Source organism: Harpia harpyja, chromosome 9 (assembly GCF_026419915.1).
Source record: "Harpia harpyja isolate bHarHar1 chromosome 9, bHarHar1 primary haplotype, whole genome shotgun sequence".
NCBI classification, from domain to species: domain Eukaryota; kingdom Metazoa; phylum Chordata; class Aves; order Accipitriformes; family Accipitridae; genus Harpia; species Harpia harpyja.
This window is the reverse complement of record NC_068948.1, coordinates 42,559,356-42,578,024: the sequence shown is the minus strand read 5'-3', so window position 1 is coordinate 42,578,024 and position 18,669 is coordinate 42,559,356. Positions and strand designations below refer to the sequence as shown.

Here is an 18,669-nt window from a genome sequence, read left to right as displayed (position 1 = left end):
GGAGGGGCCGGCGCGGCTGAGGGGAGAGCGGGGCCGGCGCGGGGCGGTGGTGTGAGGGGACGGGGACGGGGATGGGGATGGGGTGTGGAAGGGGTCGTTACCTGAAGGGAATGTGGTGTGTAGGGACGGGACCGTTCCTCAGGGGAGAAACGGAATGGGGAAACGGGTACGAAGGTGTTCCCCAAAGTGGGATGTGGTATGTGGTGAGGGTTGTTCTCTGGGGGTGGTGAGGGGACAGGGTTGTCCCTGAGGGGATGTGGTGAGGGGGCAGGGTGGTCCCTGAGGGGATGTGGTGTGGGGACAAGGCTGCTCCGCAAAGGGGGTATGGTATCAGGACAAAGCTGTTGCCCAAAGGGAGGTATGGTTTGAGGAGAGGACTGCTTCTTGGGGAGCTGAGGATGCGGCAGTTGGGGTTCAGCTGCTTCTCAGTGTTGCTGTTGTTGAGGGGCAGGTAAGTCCTTGACCACAGATATGGGAACATCAGGGATGTCAGGGCTGGGGTTTTACTGGGGGGGAAATGACACGGGACAGAGACAATGCTGTTCCTGCAAGTGAGATGTCGGGCAGGGTAGTGCAGTAACATCTGTTCCTACTCTGGTGTCCCTTGCCTGTGTCCTAGCAGCACAGAGGCGGTTTTATAGAGATTATTTGGTTTCCACCCTCTTAGATGCATCCCTAGATAGACGCATAGATGCTACATTACTGGGAATTAGCTAATTACCATTTTCTGACGGTGGTGGGGGGGTAGTTTTGTAGGGTGAATCAATAGGGAAAGAATTCCAGAGTCCTGCCACTGTGTTTCTGCATCCTCAGTGCTTTAGGATGCGGTCCTCTCAGCAGACCTGACTACATTTGTGATTAATGTTTGTTTGTTTTCCTGACCAGGCCTAAGTGAAGTCTACAACACCTTCATGTCATCCTTTTTTTTTCACATCACCACAGACAGCAGCATAGTATCTGTACAAGTATCTTAGACAAGTACAGGAAAGCCTTTTATTTTTAAATATGTAAAATTTGAGCAGAGATCCAGATGCAGCCCTCATGTAATGGTAATATTATTAGCTGACTGAATTGCTGGGATGTACATATATCCCGTACGTAATGGTAGGATTGGCAGGAAGTAAAACCTCAAAGAAGGTGGGATTTGATCCTGTTAGGTGCTTTGCTACAAGCATTGCAAGAGCCATTATTAGCTTTGATGTCTAACTGCACCCTGCTGGTGGTCCTGATGGACAAGTTTCCCCAGAAGTGATTCAGAGGTTAAGGTGTAGTTAGATGAAACACACTTGTTTGTAGTGTATATTAATTGACATTGACTGAACTGGTTAGTGATCTGCCCTGATCTAATCTTTCTCCCTGGAATTAAAAGTAAATATGTGGACCTTTAACTATTTTAAAATTACTTTTAGCATGTGTTTTGTTTTTACATTTGTGTTGCTTTTTTTTAACATCTGACCGCACTCACTGAGGAATAAAACATACTTCCCAAAGGGTACTGAGCTGTGCTAGACCTGTGCAGGTGAGCCAAGTCAAAGGGTGGATTAATACCACAGTTGTTCTCTTAGCAAATGAGAGAACGAAGATCTTGGGGCTTGAGACCATTTGTTCAGGGAGTGCAGGAAGGAGTGAGAAATATAACTCCTTCTGTGATCGGATTAGTGGGAAACATAACACCTCAACAAATGTTGCAGATCTAGTGAGGGAACTTGTGAAACGCAGAGATAAGCAATGGAATCCATGTATGTGAATGCAAAAGAAGCAAGTGGGGAATAAGGACTGTGAATCACTAGGAAAGAGTACGTAAGGCAACAAAAGAAATCTGGGAAAAGTGTTGGCAAAAATACATGAAGCAGAGAAAGTGCTAAGAAAATCCATAGGATGAAGAAGGAAAACAAAACTAGGAAAAAGACTTTCTTTCTCCAGGACTCTTGGACTAGTCAATTCTTCCCTGAACAGGAAAGATGAAACCATATTAGCAGTATTTTATGCATCATCAGATCAATTTAGTATGCATGCTTCTGCTTTATATATATATATATATATGTATTTTTTTCCCTGCTGTAGAATTAATGACGTTAATAATGGCTGCTGTAGAGTAATTAAGAGGTAATACTCCAGGCTAAGTGTTAGAAAACAGGGAAATAAGCCAGTTTGGATGAGACTGCTGTGCTAGAATGGAATGAAGAGAGTCAAGAAAATCAACAGTGTCACAGTTCTGTTCTGAATTCTTAGGGAGGCATGGGATTACTTTTTTTTTAAATTACTCAGTAGATAAACCATTATCCGGTGAAAAAATAAGGTAAGAAGGTCCCTTCAATATTCTGTAGAGAGATATGTTCAGTAGTTTGGACAACTCAGCTTTAGGTATCTTTTTTTGTAAGATAGAGGTAAGTCTTACCTATCTATCTCCCAAAGGCACTTTGGTGCCTTTTGAAATAGGAGAAGCACGATTTGTTTCAAAAGCAGAGGCTTACATTTCTTCCTATGTCTGTTCATAACAAAGCAGAAAATGCACGGGTATTTTCCATCTATAGATAGGAATAGGACACTGTCCCTTTCTCCTTTGCATACAAGGATATACCATCCTCTGACAGTTTGGTTTTTTTCTTAAATCTTGGTTTATTCTTGTTGATGCCTGAAACCCCTTTGTTATCTTCCAGAAGCTTTGGTCATCACTGTGGAATTCCTGGTATGAGAAGGCAGAGCAGCAGGATAGAGAGAGGATCCTTGCTGAACTGCTGTAATCATGAAGACAGTGATTTTAATTGTTCTAATCATCTTCACTTTGCTGTCTTCAGGTAAGGCTGATACAGGGAGGGAAAGAGAAAGGTGACCTCTGGATGGGTTACCAGGATACAAACTCTAATATGTGCTTTGGTTTTATTTTCTTCTGTGCAAAGAAGTTGCAGCTAGAACTATGCCTGTGATTTCCATTTGCCTGTATTTTTCTTGTTTGATCATTGGCAGATGGTGACCCTGTTAGTTTTGAAGCAGCTTGATACACTAGTTTCTTAGTAATTCAGTGAAGGCTTGTTTCCTTTGAATAGCTGAGGTCTGTGTACTCATAAAAGCTGTCAAAATGAATCAGTGTTATTTCAAGCTGCTCCCCTCTAAAACCACAACGGGTTCTTTTTGGAATTGTGCCAAATTAACATCAAAACAAGTGGAATACTAATGTCTGATGCTATGCTCAAAGAAATAAGAACTTCAATGTTTTAATTGTAAACATTATTTATTCCAGGCAATATTTTTGTTTAATATTAATAGATCGCCAGAGAGCCAAATGCTTAAACACCGGGAAATTACAATGTTAGAGATGATGTAGTGTTTTCTATTCATTCAGTCCTGGTTTTCATTACATGGTATAAGATTCTCTCAAGTTACATAACTGCATGGTATTTTTATATGTAATAATAACTTTTTTTCTCCTTAAATGTATAGTATCTTCTTGAGATGTATATGATGATGTATTTCAGAGTAGAAGGCATTTAATAGGAAGAATACAAAATAAGTCATAGTACGTCCAAGATGGAATAAAATTGGAGTCTAAAGCAAAAGAGAAAATTTTGTTGACGTGTCTGGACTCCCATAAGATGTAGCTTTATAGTCAATTTAAACTAATCGTACCCCTGACTCCTAGTGGAAAAGGAGGTTTCACCTTCTTCTTGCATCTTCTTAACCCCTTCTTTCTGCTGGCGCTGTTTTGGGGTTTTTTTAATTGGTTACTTAGTTTTCAGCTGGAAAAAGATCTGACAACTGAATAGTTCAGTTCTGCTACAGTTCTGCCCAGTGTTCCTGTGCAGGTTATTTAATCTCTTTGTTTGGTATCCAGAAATGAAGATAATTCTTACTAACTTCCTGCTTGAAAGAAGTAAGATTTTGAGGATTTTGTTGTTAATGTTTATTCAATACTCTGTTCAACATAGTACGTGATTCTTCATTGTCAACAACCAAATTGTCCCTAGTTCCTGTCTTTCATAGTGGGTGTTGTCATGGAAGATAAACCTCTCTATCTTGAGGGAAATCCAGCAAGGTACTTGTCATTGCTGAAGAAACACTTACACAGTACATTGTTTAGAAACAGAAGAAGGTCCAAGTCACAGAATTGCCATCATAATTTTGAATAGTTCTAGATCCTCACCTCCTGGGTTGAGGGGTTTGGTTTACTCTATTATAAAGTAGCATTTAATTGTCAATTTCTTCCAACTTAACATTTTCATATGTCTCCTCTGATCTAAGGTTCTCAGACCCTGGAGCTCTGATATGCATCTTATTATTTAAAATCAGGTAGTATTTGTCTGGAAAGAAAATGGGAAGAAAATACTATTCTAACAAAGCATGGTGTTCAGTGGGAAATGCTGTTCTAACAAAGCATGTAGCTCAGTGCTGTGAGACACCTGGGACTTGGAACAGTAGTTATTGTCTCTTTAAAAAACAACAATCCCCTCTTGAAAGACTAAATTCAACAAAGCTAAAGCAACTTGATCCGATCTTAACATCCTCCCTCCATATTTCTTGTTCTTTCGCAGGCTTAGTTCTGAATCACTAGAACTTTGTAACAGAAATATTAAGATTGGTATGGATAAATTATGCATGGGAATATGTGTGTGTGAAAGCATCAGAGGAAACAGCAGAGCAAAGGTTAGAAGAATGGCCTGTATTGATAACCAAGGACACAACTGACAGCAATAAAACTGATAAACCCTGGGGAATGCATTGTTTACATCAAGATTAGGAGGTCTGTGCTCTGATAAGGTCACATCACAGTTGACTTGTTAGGAGAAAAACTGCAGTCTGATAACAGAAAGATGGTAACAAGGTTACCCTACATTGTGAGTGCCATTCCTCTTCTTGCTATCCCAACAGGAAAACAGACCATAGCCATACAGATGTCCTTGCTTTTGTTTCCTCATTTTGGGTGACAACCTTGCCTAAAATTCATGGAGCATGAAGCAAGGAAGATTCTGAGGCAAAAGATCATGCCATAATAATTGTTGATTCTTGAAAAATCTACCCAAAAACTAGTTTGTTGCTGCCAGTCAAGAAGAAGCAAAGAGACTTAGTAAAGATTCAACAGCAAACATTCATTGTCCTCCCTGTTAGGCAAAAGTGATCCTGGTCAGACTGCTTGGGCACATTTCTTGGGTGCCTGTAAGTATGTGGATATGCGAGTGTGAGTGAGCAGAATCAACTTACTTGTGAAGTTAAATAAAATAAAATAACTTCCTTCTTCCATAAGGTCTTAAACTGAGGGTTTTTTTTTTTTTCACTAAATCCTGCAAATCTTGACTTCTTTTTTGATCGTCCAGGGAAGAAATTCCGATGGTGCACCCTTTCTGACCTAGAACAGAGAAAGTGTGCTGAACTGTCCAAAGCACTTACGGCTGTGCTGCCCCTTGCTACTGTCAACTCGTTTGCTAGGATTTCTTGCATCAGAGCCCACAATACACATGACTGCATTGATAAAATCAGGGTGAGTTCACAGAGATTTTTAAAACTGATTTTGAGTTCAAATCCTCTTTTGAAGACGTAACTGGTAAACAGAATTCATGGGAGAATAAAATGATACTGAAATGATGGTATTGCATATATGACAAAGTACACGGTAGCTTGAGAGGCAAGAATTAAAACCCATGAGCATTCTACTAGATGTACTATTTTACCCCAGCTAATGTCCTTGCAATTTCCGGGAAATAAGTAAAAAGCTGCTTGGAAATAAATGGACAAGACCAAACTAGTAAATTAAAACGTGCTCAGAGCATTCCCCTTGCTTGTGGGTTTTGGTCCTGCTCTGACTATAATGACTATTTTCTCTTCCCTTTCTTCCCTGCTATTTTTAGCCCCTAGTCAGTCTTTTCTGAAGTAAAGAGCAAAGCCTTTATTCATATAAAAACCTTTAATTTGAAAAAGTTAGACATCAGACCTTTTGTAAGTGTAAGCTCTTGTAATTGACCAGTTCTGGAATGAAATTTTCATAATGCTATATGCTTTGAAAAAAAATCACTAATGAAAAAGGAAGATAAGCATGTGCTGTAGAATAATTTCATTAACATACCTAAAACTTGACTGGGATAGAGAATTTCAGTTTCCATTTTCATTCAGTCCCAGTTGCCCTCAATGGAGTCCAAATCTGACCTGGAAAACAAAATGAAGAAAACCTTTCTTGTTGGTTCAGGGAATAATTTATTTCATGTTTTCATTCAGTCCTGCAACCCTTGTTAATAGACTTCAGTTCCATTTTCTGGGTTACGGAAAGATTATAGGCAACAGAACTCTGAGAAGGATTTGGGGTGTTGGGGGAGCAGTAGGAGAAAATAGGGGTTGCCTTTGTCTTCAGTGGCATCAGAATTGTGTTTTTGGAATGGAAGGCCCAAAGACGAGGTGAGAAAGGATGTTACTGGAAAAGAACCGGTATTTTTTGAAGGTAACTCAGCCTTCATTGCTAACATTTCACCATGCTTTGTAGCAGGGATTCAATTAAAAGCAAAGCAAAGCAAATGCTTGTAAAAATCACTGGTTGCTACTTCTCAGGCAAAAACTCTGCTCTTGAAGCTGCTCTGTTTGTTTCCCTGTAAACGCACTTGTTTTGAGGGTTTTGCTGTTGTTTTTAAGGTGAATAAAGCAGATGCTGCCTCCTTGGATGCTGGAGATGTTTACTCTGCTGTAAAGCTCTATGGTTTGACAGTGGTGGCAAAGGAGATCTATGATCAAGGTAGGTTCGTAAAGCAAAAGAATAAGCTGTACTTCTGATTTGGTTAATAAATTGCTGTGCAGTGAAAGGCAAAGCTCAAGAATTCTTGAAAAGAAGTCTATAAGTTTTCATTAACTTTATAGGAGTACGGAGGTGACTAACAACTGTTTCTAAAATACTTAGTGATGATGAATAAAATACTAGTGGTGCTTTGTATCTAGTGGCCTTTCTGCCTGTGGTACTGTCACTAGGACAAATTGTATCTGCACTTGCCCGCAAGGAGTTCTACGTCTTGTAGGGAATAAGAAGGGGTTTATTCCATCTGTGTCAATTCTTATACCATACTCTTTACTAGTGCAGCTGAACATTTACTAGTAGTTCTTTAAGAGATTAGCTTCTCTCATGACTTAATTCTCTCCTTCTCACCCTAAAGAGACAATAACGTAAGGTGGAGAATCTTGTTACAGTAAGATTCCTCTTCATTCCTGGCAGAGCTGAACAGTCTGTGCAATGAATGATTTATAAGGCAAGAATAAGTAAGTCTGAGCCAAAATCAAGCATACAGCAGAAAATACTTGTGGGACATGAATCTGAGAAGGAAGCCAAATTAGCAGATGGATGTAGGAAGAGACTAAGAAGGGGATAGTATAAGAACATAAGTTAATTTTGTTTTGGCTGAAGAACTATGAAATCATAGTGGAATTGATATGTTTCAGGTGGTAAGCATGTTCTGAGGATAAGACATAGGAGTTCTTTCCATTACAATACCTAAACAGTGTGATACAAATGTTCAAAACTCTTGAGAAGCAATTGCATTGGATGATGGAGCTGGATGATCTTGTAAGCCTTTTCCGCCAGATTTTTATGTTCTTGCTTTGCGCATCACTTGCATTGCTCAGTTTGATGAGGTGCTGTGTCGCCAGTATATGGTAAAGTTGAGTACATATGTTTCATATGTCTAAGATTTTTTTTTCCTTAGCCATGTTCACAGAAGTAGTTGAACTCCTGTACACAAATGGAAGCTGCAGAATTGGGATTTAGTTATTTCTGTTACATATTTTGTCCTATCGCAGGAAATTGTGTGTTTGCTGTGGCCATTGCCAAACGAGGAACTCTGGATATCCAGAGGCTACGAGGTGTGCGCAGCTGCCACAATGGAGCGAGATGGACATCAGGCTGGAATATTCCACTTGGCTTTCTCCTTGCAAGAAATTATCTTTCCTGGGATGAGGCGCAACCTCTGAGCCAAGGTGGGTAATAGGAGCCGTAGGGCTATGTCTCGCCCTCAGCAAAAGTGAGTGAAATGCAGACAGATGTAGAATGAACTGAGCTGTGCAGAAATTGAAGGCTTTGTGGATGAGATATCCTCTTGGAGTGTTTTTGATACTGGCTCTTAGCTCTTTTCAGAACTCTTCTAGTGATCTCAAAGCAGCAGAATTGTTACCAAAGCAGGAAATCTTTGTGTTCTCTATGCAACAGGGAACAAATCTTTGCAATATCTAACCGGCACAAAGATGGTTTTAAACAAGCAAAATTTGATCACTCTGTTTCCAGCAAATGTTTCAAATTTGAAGTTTAGACAATGAAGCTACATATGCTGATTTATTTATTTATTTATTAAAGCACCATAGTCCTAATAATGTCCATGATAAGTTTGGCCCCTTTTCCTTCTTCCATTTTTTCCTATTTGACTTTTTTTCTTCCCCCCCCCCCCCCCCCCCCATCTGCAGTAATCAGTGAGTATTTCAATGCAAGTTGCATCCCTGGGGTTGGTGTTGCTGCTCCTCGACTGTGTGCTCTCTGCCAAGGACAAAAATCCTATGTCAGAGACAAGAACCACTTCTGTGAGACAAGCAGTAACGAACCCTTCTATGACTCTGGGGGAGCCTTCAGGTGAGCTCTGTGACACTGCTATGAATTTACCTTTGGGGAAAAAGAACTTGTGAGGGAGGAAAAGGCAGGTGACATGTTAATAGGATGCTGTTTGTCTTTCTGCAGGTGCTTGAAGAATGGAGTGGCAGATGTTGCCTTTTTAGATCACCTAACAATTACGAGTGCCACAGGTAATCCTAAAAACTCAGATTCCTTTTAACCTCTGGCTGTGCTCTTTCCTGCATGGGAGTTTGGGGGATACGCCTATATTTTTATTGTTTCCACGGAAAATTCAATCCCTGCAAGCAGTTCAGTGGTATTTCTTGGCTCTCCACGCAAGTCGGAAGGAAACAGAAGAGGAAAGAGTAAGTGAGAAATATTTGCTCACGGGAGATTCTTAGAATAGGAGCAGATGTTTTTATACAGGTGATTTTTTTAGCCTAAAGTCTCTGATGCAGCTGTCAGTATTTGCATTGCCTGAGTTATAAGGTTCCTTTTAAAATTCAGTGTATTGAGCTTCTAGAATGTGCAGTTCCTGTATACCTGTTTTGTATTTTTAAACTTAGTCGAGCTCTGTACCAATGTTTTTGAAGGTGATTAGCAGTAGTAGTTACAAGTAAGTATTTTTAAACAAACATATTTACAGGGGTACAGCTTAAAGAGTATTTTGGAGTATCCCTGGCTGAGGTCCCTCTCTTTGTTAAGAGAAGAGTGTATCAAAGACAACTTTCCCAAGTGTGCTTGGCACACTGTGCTGCTTGCATAATCTTTGAGCAACCTCCTCTGAAAAACATTTTACCTTCCATCTCTGTGCCTGCTGCCAAGTCATGTCTCACTTCATAGATTCATGAGTATCCCCTTGTTTCAGAGTCAGAACAACAGGAATATGAACTCTTATGTCCTGATGGGACTACAGCTGAGCTGACTGAATACAGCACCTGTAACTTGGGCAAGGGGCCTGGCCGTGGCGTCATCACCCGCCACAACTTCCAGAAGATCACCAACAAATTTCTTAGCATGATCCAAGTGAGTGGATATTACAAGCTGTCTATCTCCAGACACAGGTTTTTCTTCCATCTTTGTGTGGAGATTACCACTCAGTTTGCCTTCTTTCTTGAGAAATTTATAGTTAGTGTGAACAAAGCACAAAAAATTGGTTGTTCTGGGGAAGGATCCTGCATTGGCTTCTGGAAGAAGGTTTTCCTTTTCTCTAAAGTGTTCTTCTGTAGAAGGGTGGGAATAAATAAGTAAAGATGGGGAAGATGCCATAACACCCAAACTGGAAAATGGCTAATGATGTTCATCCAGACCTGGAACTTACATGAATTCTTATGTAGCTGAGGGAGACGCATAGATTCAGGCAGGGTTCACCTTTGTTCCTCACTTTTTCTCAACTTATAAATAGTATCTGTTACCTTGACATCCAGGAATCTATTTGAAGCTGAACCTGAAATGTGTATTTAAATGCAAATTTAAAGAATTTATGAAGCCATCTGGCCCTTAAAATAGTCCAGTAGACAGTGAAAAATTCAAACCAGTGGGCTGGGTTGTGCAGTCACGCAGACTCTGGTAGATAGCAGTTGTACAAAATCTCTTCTTTATTGAGAGATCTTCATATGCCTTTGTCAGTGCACTTATTAACACATCTTAGCTGTGTTCCCCCATACGTAGCAATGGCTATGCAGCACTATTCCTAGTACACTTCTCCGTGCCTTCTGTTCCAGTACCATCAGGCTGAACAGAGCTACTTTGCACACAGTAATTCCCCATCATAAAGCACAAGAAATCTTGCACCCCTTTACTGCACTGATCTTTATTACAAATGTTTCTCACTCAGCTACACTCCCTCAGTTGCCTTTCCAGGGTAGGAGACATTAAGCATAGCCCAATAAATTGGAATAACTAAGATGGGAAAAAATTCTTCAAAAAAGTGAATCATATAATGCTTTTAGGACTGGAACCATCCACTCACTGCTGTACCTGTGGGCTTTGTCCCACTGTCATGGAACCCTGAGTGCTGTGTTACAAACAGTTGATATGAAGGGAGGGAAGGATGAGGCTGTTACTGGAAGGATGAGCACATTTGTTGCAATTAAAAGTGTTGTTCTTGTCCTAGCGCCTCTTTGGGCGAAAAGGAAAAGAAAGAGCCAGGTTTGAACTCTTCACTTCAGCACCCTTTGGGGGAAAGAACCTGCTGTTCCGGGATGCCACTCAGCACCTGCAGCTTCTTGAGGAGCAGCTAGAGATTGCCTATATCCTTGGTCTGGATTATGTAGCTCTCCTTAAGGGACTAGGCCATGAAGGTGAGAAGCCTTCCTGTAGCTAAGGAAAGGGAAGAAAAAGTTCTCTTTCCATGTTATTCCTCCCTGCCAGGCACAGTGCGTAGACCTAAACGTCCCTTAAGAAAGAACAGATTGGTGCATAGGTGACATGATCTCACTGAGCTCCTTCCTTCCAATTCAGGGAGCTCTTTGGACAACAGTGTTGTGCGCTGGTGCTGCATCAGTGATGCTGAGCTTCGCAAATGTGAGGAGTGGGCGCTGAGTATCAAATCCGACCCATTAGTCTGTGTCCAAGCAACTTCCATGACGAAATGCATTGAAATGATAAAGGTAGGAGACTCCCTCTGGTCAGAGTATATGATAAGACCGCACAGGGTGTGTATGTCCTTGTCTGAGCTGAACAAGAGGAAAAACAGCTTCTACACTAGAGAAACCAGTGGGAATGAGAGGGAATTTATGCAGGGGAATTTCCAACCAGTGGGGAAGTACAGCTGCTTGGTTACACAATTCATGCAAATCCTGGTTTTGTTATTTTCTGTAATGCTGTTGGCAGAGCGGTGAGGCTGATGCAGTCACCCTGGATGCAACACATGTCTACATTGCAGGGAAGTGTGGATTGGTGCCTGTAGCTGCAGAATGTTATGGTAAGTTCTCACGTGACCTTAGCAAGAAGGGAGGGAATCAAAAAAGTACCATTAAAAATGTAGTTAAATTTCCACAGTTTGTGATGTTCTGTGATGGAAGCAGGAATCCATATATATGTCCAAATACTCTTCCCAGCTCTTCCACTAACTGGCTCTAGCATTTGGTCTGGCTGTTTATTATATCTCTTCTGTAAAAGGGACAGAGATGCTGACATGGCATAAGATGATTGATGGGGTGCTGCCATGTCATCTGAATGACAGCAGTCGCAAGATCCTTAATGGTTTTCTCTCCTCTCCAGGGGGAGATTGCGCCCCAGCTGCTGAGAGCACGGAGGAAACAGGGAAACTAATGCTTCTTAAGCACAAAGGTAACAGGACAACTTTGAGAAGGCAAAAGGTTTCAATTTTCCTGAGATTGCCTCTAGGATTTATGTAGGAATGTATTTGCATGTTGGTTTGGGAAAGAATTTGCTGTGCATGTTCAGTAGGAGCTTTACAGACAATGCCACGCAGCTAGGAGAAGAGCTTTGTGGCTAAGCAAAGAATACAGATCCTCTACTGTAACTGAAGATACTGTGACAGGATGAGGGAGGGAAGAGGGGGGCTGTACCTGTGTGGAATACTTAATTGCCTTGGTATCACTGGTTGTTGTCATTGTTTTACAGCACTGCCGTCTGCTTATGCTGTTGCCCTAGCTAAGAAAAATGCCAAACAGATTAACATCCATAACCTTAGGGGAAGGCGATCCTGCCACAGTCACCTGTATAGTCCTGGAGGATGGTTACTTCTCTCCAGATACACAGTGGGAACTCTGGAGAATGATACTGAGAACTGTGACATTGGCTCTGGTAAGAGCTGCTCTAGGTTATCTGTTGACTAGACCATGGAAATCTGAAGCCCCAGATTTGGGAGTAAAATAGAGATGGGGCCATGAGGATTTGATGAGCAAGTGGTGATTGCAGTCTCGGAGGGTGTTGGAGCAGCTCTTCCGCCTATCTGACTATTTGTGATTCTTCACACTATTTAGCCCTCTTCTTGCTAGCTATTAGGATGGAATTCCATTCCTGTCTTTTCCCATGCACCAAGAGCCTTTGGAATACCTTGCCTTAATCTCACCTCAGTTTTCTTTACTCAGCTTATCAGAATTACTTTTGGAAGGGATGCATGCCAGGAGCAGATGGAAACCTGTGCAAGGTGTGCATTGGAGACAGTGAGGTGGAAGGGGCTCGAGTATCTAGCAGATGTGCTGCAAGTCACAATGAACGTTACTATGGCAATATGGGAGCACTCAGGTAAGCTTTTTGTGAGAGTTAGAAATGCAGAGCAATAGCCAGAATTGGCTTATTATTTTGCTGATGGTTTTCTTTGGAGGTTTGTTTTTGGTTTTTTTGTTAAGCAACTGGCTACGTAAACTTTTGCTAGCATTTATTTTGTTTTCGTTGCAGTTGCTATAGGATGTTCAGCTGACTGGTGATTTAAAACAGTCTTGAAATCATTTCCAGAGCCAGACAATGCTTCCAAACATGTAAGGTTTAAAGCATTGGTACTGACTCATTAAAAACAAGGGATGAAAGACAGTTAGAAGGGCAGAGAGCAGAGGTGTTGTGGTAAGAAGCAGTGTAGGGTGCAGGAGGTAATTAAATAGACTGGAGATATTAAAAAAAATAGTTGAAGACAGAGGAAGAGAAAAATATTGAAGCTGAAAGCACTCTTATAAAATATATATAATGCATTTAGTTGAATTACATTCTCTTTCCTGGCTAGGCACAGGTGAGGCTGCATAGACATTGTGCCACAACTTTGACTTGGGAGTTGCTTTAACAGATGAAAGGGATTGCCTTATCAAATAGGTGAATACGGTCCACTGAGATCTATATTGACATCACTAACTTGTTCCATGTAACAACCAAGTAATTACAGATGAGAGGGATACTTCCAGCTACTCCTGGTTTAGCTTCAGATGACTGTCCAAATGTCAGTCGTCGTGTAGTGGCTGTCTCTAATAACTTCTTGGTTTTTTTCCTGCACTAGGTGCCTAGTTGGCAATCCCAGTGGAAGAAGCTTTGGAGATGTAGCTTTCCTGGAACACTCTAACCTACTCCAGAACATAGAGAGTGAGATGCAGATATTCTCTTTTCCTTTGAGAATGTTCATTAGCGTCAGTTACTTCCCACACAGTGACCATCACTCGTGAGGATCAGCTTTTACAGGTTTAATCTAAGTCCATGAAGTTGTGTTTGTGACTGGAAAGTTGCAAGAACCTTCCTGCATGTAGGTGTTCCAGTAAAGCTCAAAATTCAGATACTGTTCAGTTTTAGAGAGGAAAGAGGAAGAATCACTGAGTGCAAAGATCAGTGTGTGTGTTTGGGTGGTATTCATCCTTGGAGACTGTGCTAATTTTTGGAAAGCGCAAAGCTTTAAAAAGCAAGTGACCTTTCCCACCAGACCTTCTCCCATAGGCAGCCATAGCACATGTACTCGTTCTTTTTAATCAGAGTTTCAAGAATTAAAATGGCAGATAAGGGCGATGCTGTGGGCTGTTTGTGCTAGGGGATGTTCTATGGCTTCATCATGACACAGAAACTTCCTCGTGTAGTTTCACAGGCACTTAGGAATAAACAGTCCAAATAGCTTAATAGGTAACAATACTGCAAATTATTTTGTTTTTCACAGTTTCTAAAACAACATTGTTACTACACTGTGAAATGTTTAATATTTCCTCTGGGAAATACTGATCTTTGCAACACTCTAGCAATTGGATTGTGTTGATGAAAATGGTTTTGGCTACAGTACCTTAAATCCTCAATCTCTTAAATTTTGCTTACTTCTCCAACAGCCAAAGTATGCTGTCTTTTCATAGAGTTGAAGAGAAAGGGAAGCCCCATTTTGTTCAGTCTGATAAAGCACACTGAAATTCTATTTTAGGCAATTTCAGTAACAGAAGAGACTTTTCTAAGAGGAATCTCTCTAAAATCAAGTGGAGTTATAAGGGCCTGGAAACCCACAGGAATTCATGCAGCAATGAGCATTTTGTCTGGGGAAGCAAAGGAGATGCAGGCTGAATTGCTTTGTTTTCAGAAAGCGATCTGATTACAGATGAAGATGAGACATGATAAGCTGTTCATATGCCTTGGTATTACTCTAGTTTTTAGTTGATAGGTGCAGCTTAAGTTCACTGACCTGTTTCCTCAGTGAAAACACTACCTTGCTCCTTATGTGTTCCTAATAAATGACCATGTAGCATGGAGTATTTGTTTTGAACATTCTGCCTCTCAATTTTTAACATTTTGCATGAGATTCACCCTGTTTTCTCTTTCATTTTTTAAAAGGATTTGCTTTCACTTCATCTTCTTTTCAGATCTGGACAGCTCTGGTTGGGCAAAAGGTTATGCCGCTATTGACTTTGAACTCTTGTGTCGGGATGGAACGCGTGCTGCAGTCACAGAATGGGCAGGCTGTAACCTTGGCCCCATTCCCCCCAGCACAGTCATGACTCGACCAGTCACTGTCACTAAAATCTATGACTTTCTAATGAAATCCCAGGTAAGACAGAAAACAGGGAAGAAGTTAGCATGTTATCGCTTGTTATGTATGACTGCTGAAAACCCTTTCAAGATCAAAAGCTTTATGTACTAAATACATGAAGTGCCTTCAGGTCCAATGTGAAAGAATTAAGAATGTGCATAGGATATTGAGAAAATAATTATTTGGATTCTCTAAAGGGGCATTTTGGCACCAGTTGCCATTCTGCAGCGGTCATACTTTTGCTGAGAAATAAGCCACTGCAAAACTGCATCTTTTTGTACCTGTAAGGACAGTGCTAGGTGAAAATGGAACCTTTTTTCTGCTAGATCTTGCTGTAAAACTGAGGGTCACCAGCTTAACTTTGCTATTTATGATTCAAGCTGTAGAACTTATTTCTTTTCTGTTTAGGAATCTCTGGGAAGCAAACTGGATTCTGAATTCCATCTCTTTCAGTCGAGGAAGTATGGTGAAAGTGATCTGCTTTTCAAAGATACTACTCAGTACCTTGTTCATGCAAGTCACATGAGCTATCAGGAACTTCTTGGAGTGTCTTTCTTTCAACTGGCAGAATCAGTATTTAATTGTACACCTGCAGGTAAAGTCAAGTTTTTAATTGTGAGTTAGAGAAAAATGCAAAGCAGGAAGCCTTCTGTGCATAGCTATTGCCCTTTTGTTTAGACTGAATGGAGAAGTATGTTCTAGATAATCCTGTTAGTAACAATTTTCCAAGGAGTACTGTGTTTGGAGCTCCTTTAGAGCCTCTTACAACTCCTATCCAAAAGCACTGAAACTGGAGCTCTGCAGGAACAGAATAACCAATACATTTTAGAGCAAATATGAGGTTACTGAAATAGGACTGTTTTATTCCCACTCTGAAATTTTTCCCTTCAATTCCAAAGATCAGTTCTGGGAAAAGGGAATATAATGTTCATCTGGATATGCCAAACTTGGGAAAAAGATAACGAAATTTTATATTTAATTCTTGAATTAATCTCCAAATAAGTTAAATAATTTCCTTTTTAAAAAGAGTGCATTAGAGAACTCAAGATCAAAACCTTTATAAACTTAAGGAATGGCTTTTTCATGATTTTCCACTGTATGAAGTATGCATTTAGCTATCACTAAAACTGAAACTGTCTCTAAGCCAGGGTCAAGCTGTTTTGGGATCTGAAAATCTGTATTGAAGTAAATGAAGATTACACAGCAAATTAGACTTCTGTGAGTCTAAGCTGTTAAAGGACTAAAATTCAAAGGGGGAATTTTATCTCTATTCTGCTGTTTTAGTGAATAGTATCTGAAGAATGTGTTATTTTTAAAGCTGATAGCATCTTTAAGTGTATACTTTTACTGGTTTGTAGGCATCTTAGACTTCTGCAAACAGGATATCTGTGCATCCTCATCAAACTGACAGCTAATACAGAGGCTTTGCAAGGCATATATATCACCGTCAATGTTGAAAACAAGGAAATATGCAAGTCCAACCTATCCAAAGCAGTCAGCAAGGAAACAGTCATCTCTAGAAAGTATGCTGAATACTCTTTTTTTAAAGCAGATTTTTATGTTTATGATAATGTAATACTACTCACATGTCACCCCTTTCTTGTTTGGAGCATGGCATCATGTGGAACAGCACAAGCCAGTCTGCATAACCCACAGCACAGAACTAGGATCAGCAATTCTGTACAACTACTATGGAGAAATTGGCATTTTTGTGGAAATAGCAGGGCCAATAACATGGACTAAAATACAGACTGTCATAATTGGCACAGGTTAGTTGGTAGCAGTTTGCCTTGCTTGTCTTTATAAACTGTTTCCATACAAAAAACAAACAAACAAAAAATCAACTGACATTTTGGTAGTTGCAGCATTGTCCTCCTGTACCCATGATTTTGGTTGCAGCTAGATAGTCCTTGCTGAATACATATATATGTTATAGGTTGTATATGTAACTGCTATCAGAATCAGTAATCTTTTCTGCTTTTAACGGGGAAGAATGTATTTGCTTTTTTAACCAAGGATTTATACTAGTAAATCAAAACATTTTTATCTGACAAATTAATGTATTAAGGCATCTAATAGTGAGCAGAACTGGATGCTCGCAGCCTTAAAGTGAAGGAAAGCAATAGATATTCATCCTTGTAAGAAACTCTAACTTTGAATCTATGATTCTATGAAGCGTCAAAATATGATTTATCAATTAAAAGAATTGGTTTTACAAGCAGAAACTGCCTGAACATGATATGAAGCCTTTTGAACAGAATGCATCATGTATTCGTTTTGCCTGTTAGTGGATAAAGATTTAGAGTAGATGGCTCTTCACGGTCAGGGCTCATTTCAGTTTGCAAGAGTGTTATCACCTTCTGTTCCCATGCACCCTGAACCAGGCAAGGTTAAGATTTTTAATTAAAAAAAAAAAAAAATTCTTCACCCCAAACTGTCCAGTCCTTGCTACATATATTGCAGTTGTATTAACCTCAGCTAGCAATAAATGACATGCAAATAGTGAAGACATGCTAGCTGCAATAGAGATAATCTCCATGTATCTGTCATATAAAGGAAAAAACGTAAAAAAAACCCCTCCACCAAAACCAACGCTAGGCAGCAGTAAAGTACTCGGTTGTAAAATACACTGCTAAGAATACCTGGTTTTAAACAGTTTGTTCCATGCCTAGCTTGTCTTTCCTGTTGTTTGACTTAGTCACCCCTCTTTTCGCCCTTTTCACTTCCTGAGAAAGAAAAAATTTGCAATCTATCTGACCAATAGCAAGGGTTTTAGATCCAGTGCATCTTAGCTGAGACTGTTCTCTTATCTATCCCATTTGTTCCATTGTTTGACATTGACTAATCAAACAGAGAGAGGATGCAAGTGCAAACTCATCTACCTTTCAGAGAAAAAGGGGAAAGCTAAACAGTGAATGAAGCAAGTCCCAGTATGGTAACAGACCAAAATCCTCATAGACTGTGTTGCAGCCAGCCAGCTATAGCCCTGAAGAAGCTGGGGAACAGGAGCAGGATGCTTGTTTAGGTCTCTGAGGTCCTCCCTTCCTTTCTTTACTGGAGCTTACATGCCATCTGCAGGACCCACGCAATACTGCACTTCAATCAGAAAACGGAGTTATAAGAACAGAGTTAAGAAATATATCTGCCAGCTTAGTTTTGCCAAGAGCAGCATGCAGCTGAACAGCAATAAATTGAAAAGCTGGGTTATACACAAGATTTTAAGGGTTGGAGGGGCAGGGGTGTTGTTTTCTGGCATAGACATTACAGATGCTTAATCGGCCTTTTTGATGTTCCTATGCTTCAGCTTTGGTTTAAAAGCACCAGTCTGATGCTTTGCATAGACTGTAGTACATGAACCAGTAGCCTGCTTCAGCTGTGAATCTCTCACTTCTGAATCTAGCAGGAACTGTCTGTGCTGTCTGGCTCCTATCACCTTAAGAGATGGATGCTGTCTCAGCGCTATGAATAGTAGCTAGGATCATGCTTAAAATCCCCCGGTCTGTTTCTGTTCCTGTTAAAGCATGGCTATGGATGAATGAACACTAGAATTGCTGTTCCATGCCTCACTAACAGCCCACCCAGTTACTTAGTTGTGTTAATCTCTTTGGAGATTTGACCTCTTCCCCCCACATATGCAAGACAGATATATCACGCA

The 18,669-nt window shown here is 40.4% G+C and overlaps 1 protein-coding gene across 5 annotated transcripts; it reads left to right on the top strand.

The window, feature by feature from the left end:
• The first annotated feature begins 11 nt into the window (after positions 1 to 11).
• On the top strand, positions 12 to 18,588 carry LOC128145651 (melanotransferrin-like). Of its 5 annotated transcripts, XR_008236535.1 has the most exons (19): positions 279 to 451; positions 2,661 to 2,798; positions 5,310 to 5,473; positions 6,613 to 6,712; positions 7,765 to 7,941; positions 8,422 to 8,584; positions 8,690 to 8,754; positions 9,432 to 9,589; positions 10,680 to 10,866; positions 11,027 to 11,175; positions 11,399 to 11,489; positions 11,789 to 11,857; positions 12,155 to 12,337; positions 12,625 to 12,781; positions 13,521 to 13,603; positions 14,848 to 15,032; positions 15,423 to 15,609; positions 16,373 to 16,537; positions 16,625 to 18,588. XR_008236535.1 is itself a non-coding variant. In XM_052796106.1 (18 exons), the coding sequence occupies exons 2-18, from the start codon at positions 2,747 to 2,749 to the stop codon at positions 16,420 to 16,422; spliced, it is 2,220 nt and encodes a 739-aa protein (XP_052652066.1). In that variant the 5' UTR covers positions 12 to 49; positions 2,661 to 2,746; the 3' UTR covers positions 16,423 to 18,588. The 5 variants fall into 5 exon arrangements, 4 of the variants coding, with proteins under 4 accessions (XP_052652066.1, XP_052652065.1, XP_052652063.1 ...); XM_052796106.1 differs by lacking the exon at positions 279 to 451 and adding an exon at positions 12 to 49 and having other exon boundaries at positions 16,373 to 18,588; XM_052796105.1 differs by lacking the exon at positions 279 to 451 and adding an exon at positions 87 to 166 and having other exon boundaries at positions 16,373 to 18,588.
• Positions 18,589 to 18,669: the final 81 nt, after the last annotated feature.

What these genes read in the sequence shown, in the direction of transcription:
- LOC128145651 (XM_052796106.1), top strand. Translation starts at nt 2,747, where the DNA reads ATGAAGACAGTGATTTTAATTGTTCTAATCATCTTCACTTTGCTGTCT. An exon ending in ACTGCATTGATAAAATCAGG is followed by an intron (nt 5,474 to 6,612) that starts GTGAGTTCACAG and finishes GTTGTTTTTAAG; the next exon opens with GTGAATAAAGCAGATGCTGC. An exon ending in GAACTGTGACATTGGCTCTG is followed by an intron (nt 12,338 to 12,624) that starts GTAAGAGCTGCT and finishes TTCTTTACTCAG; the next exon opens with CTTATCAGAATTACTTTTGG.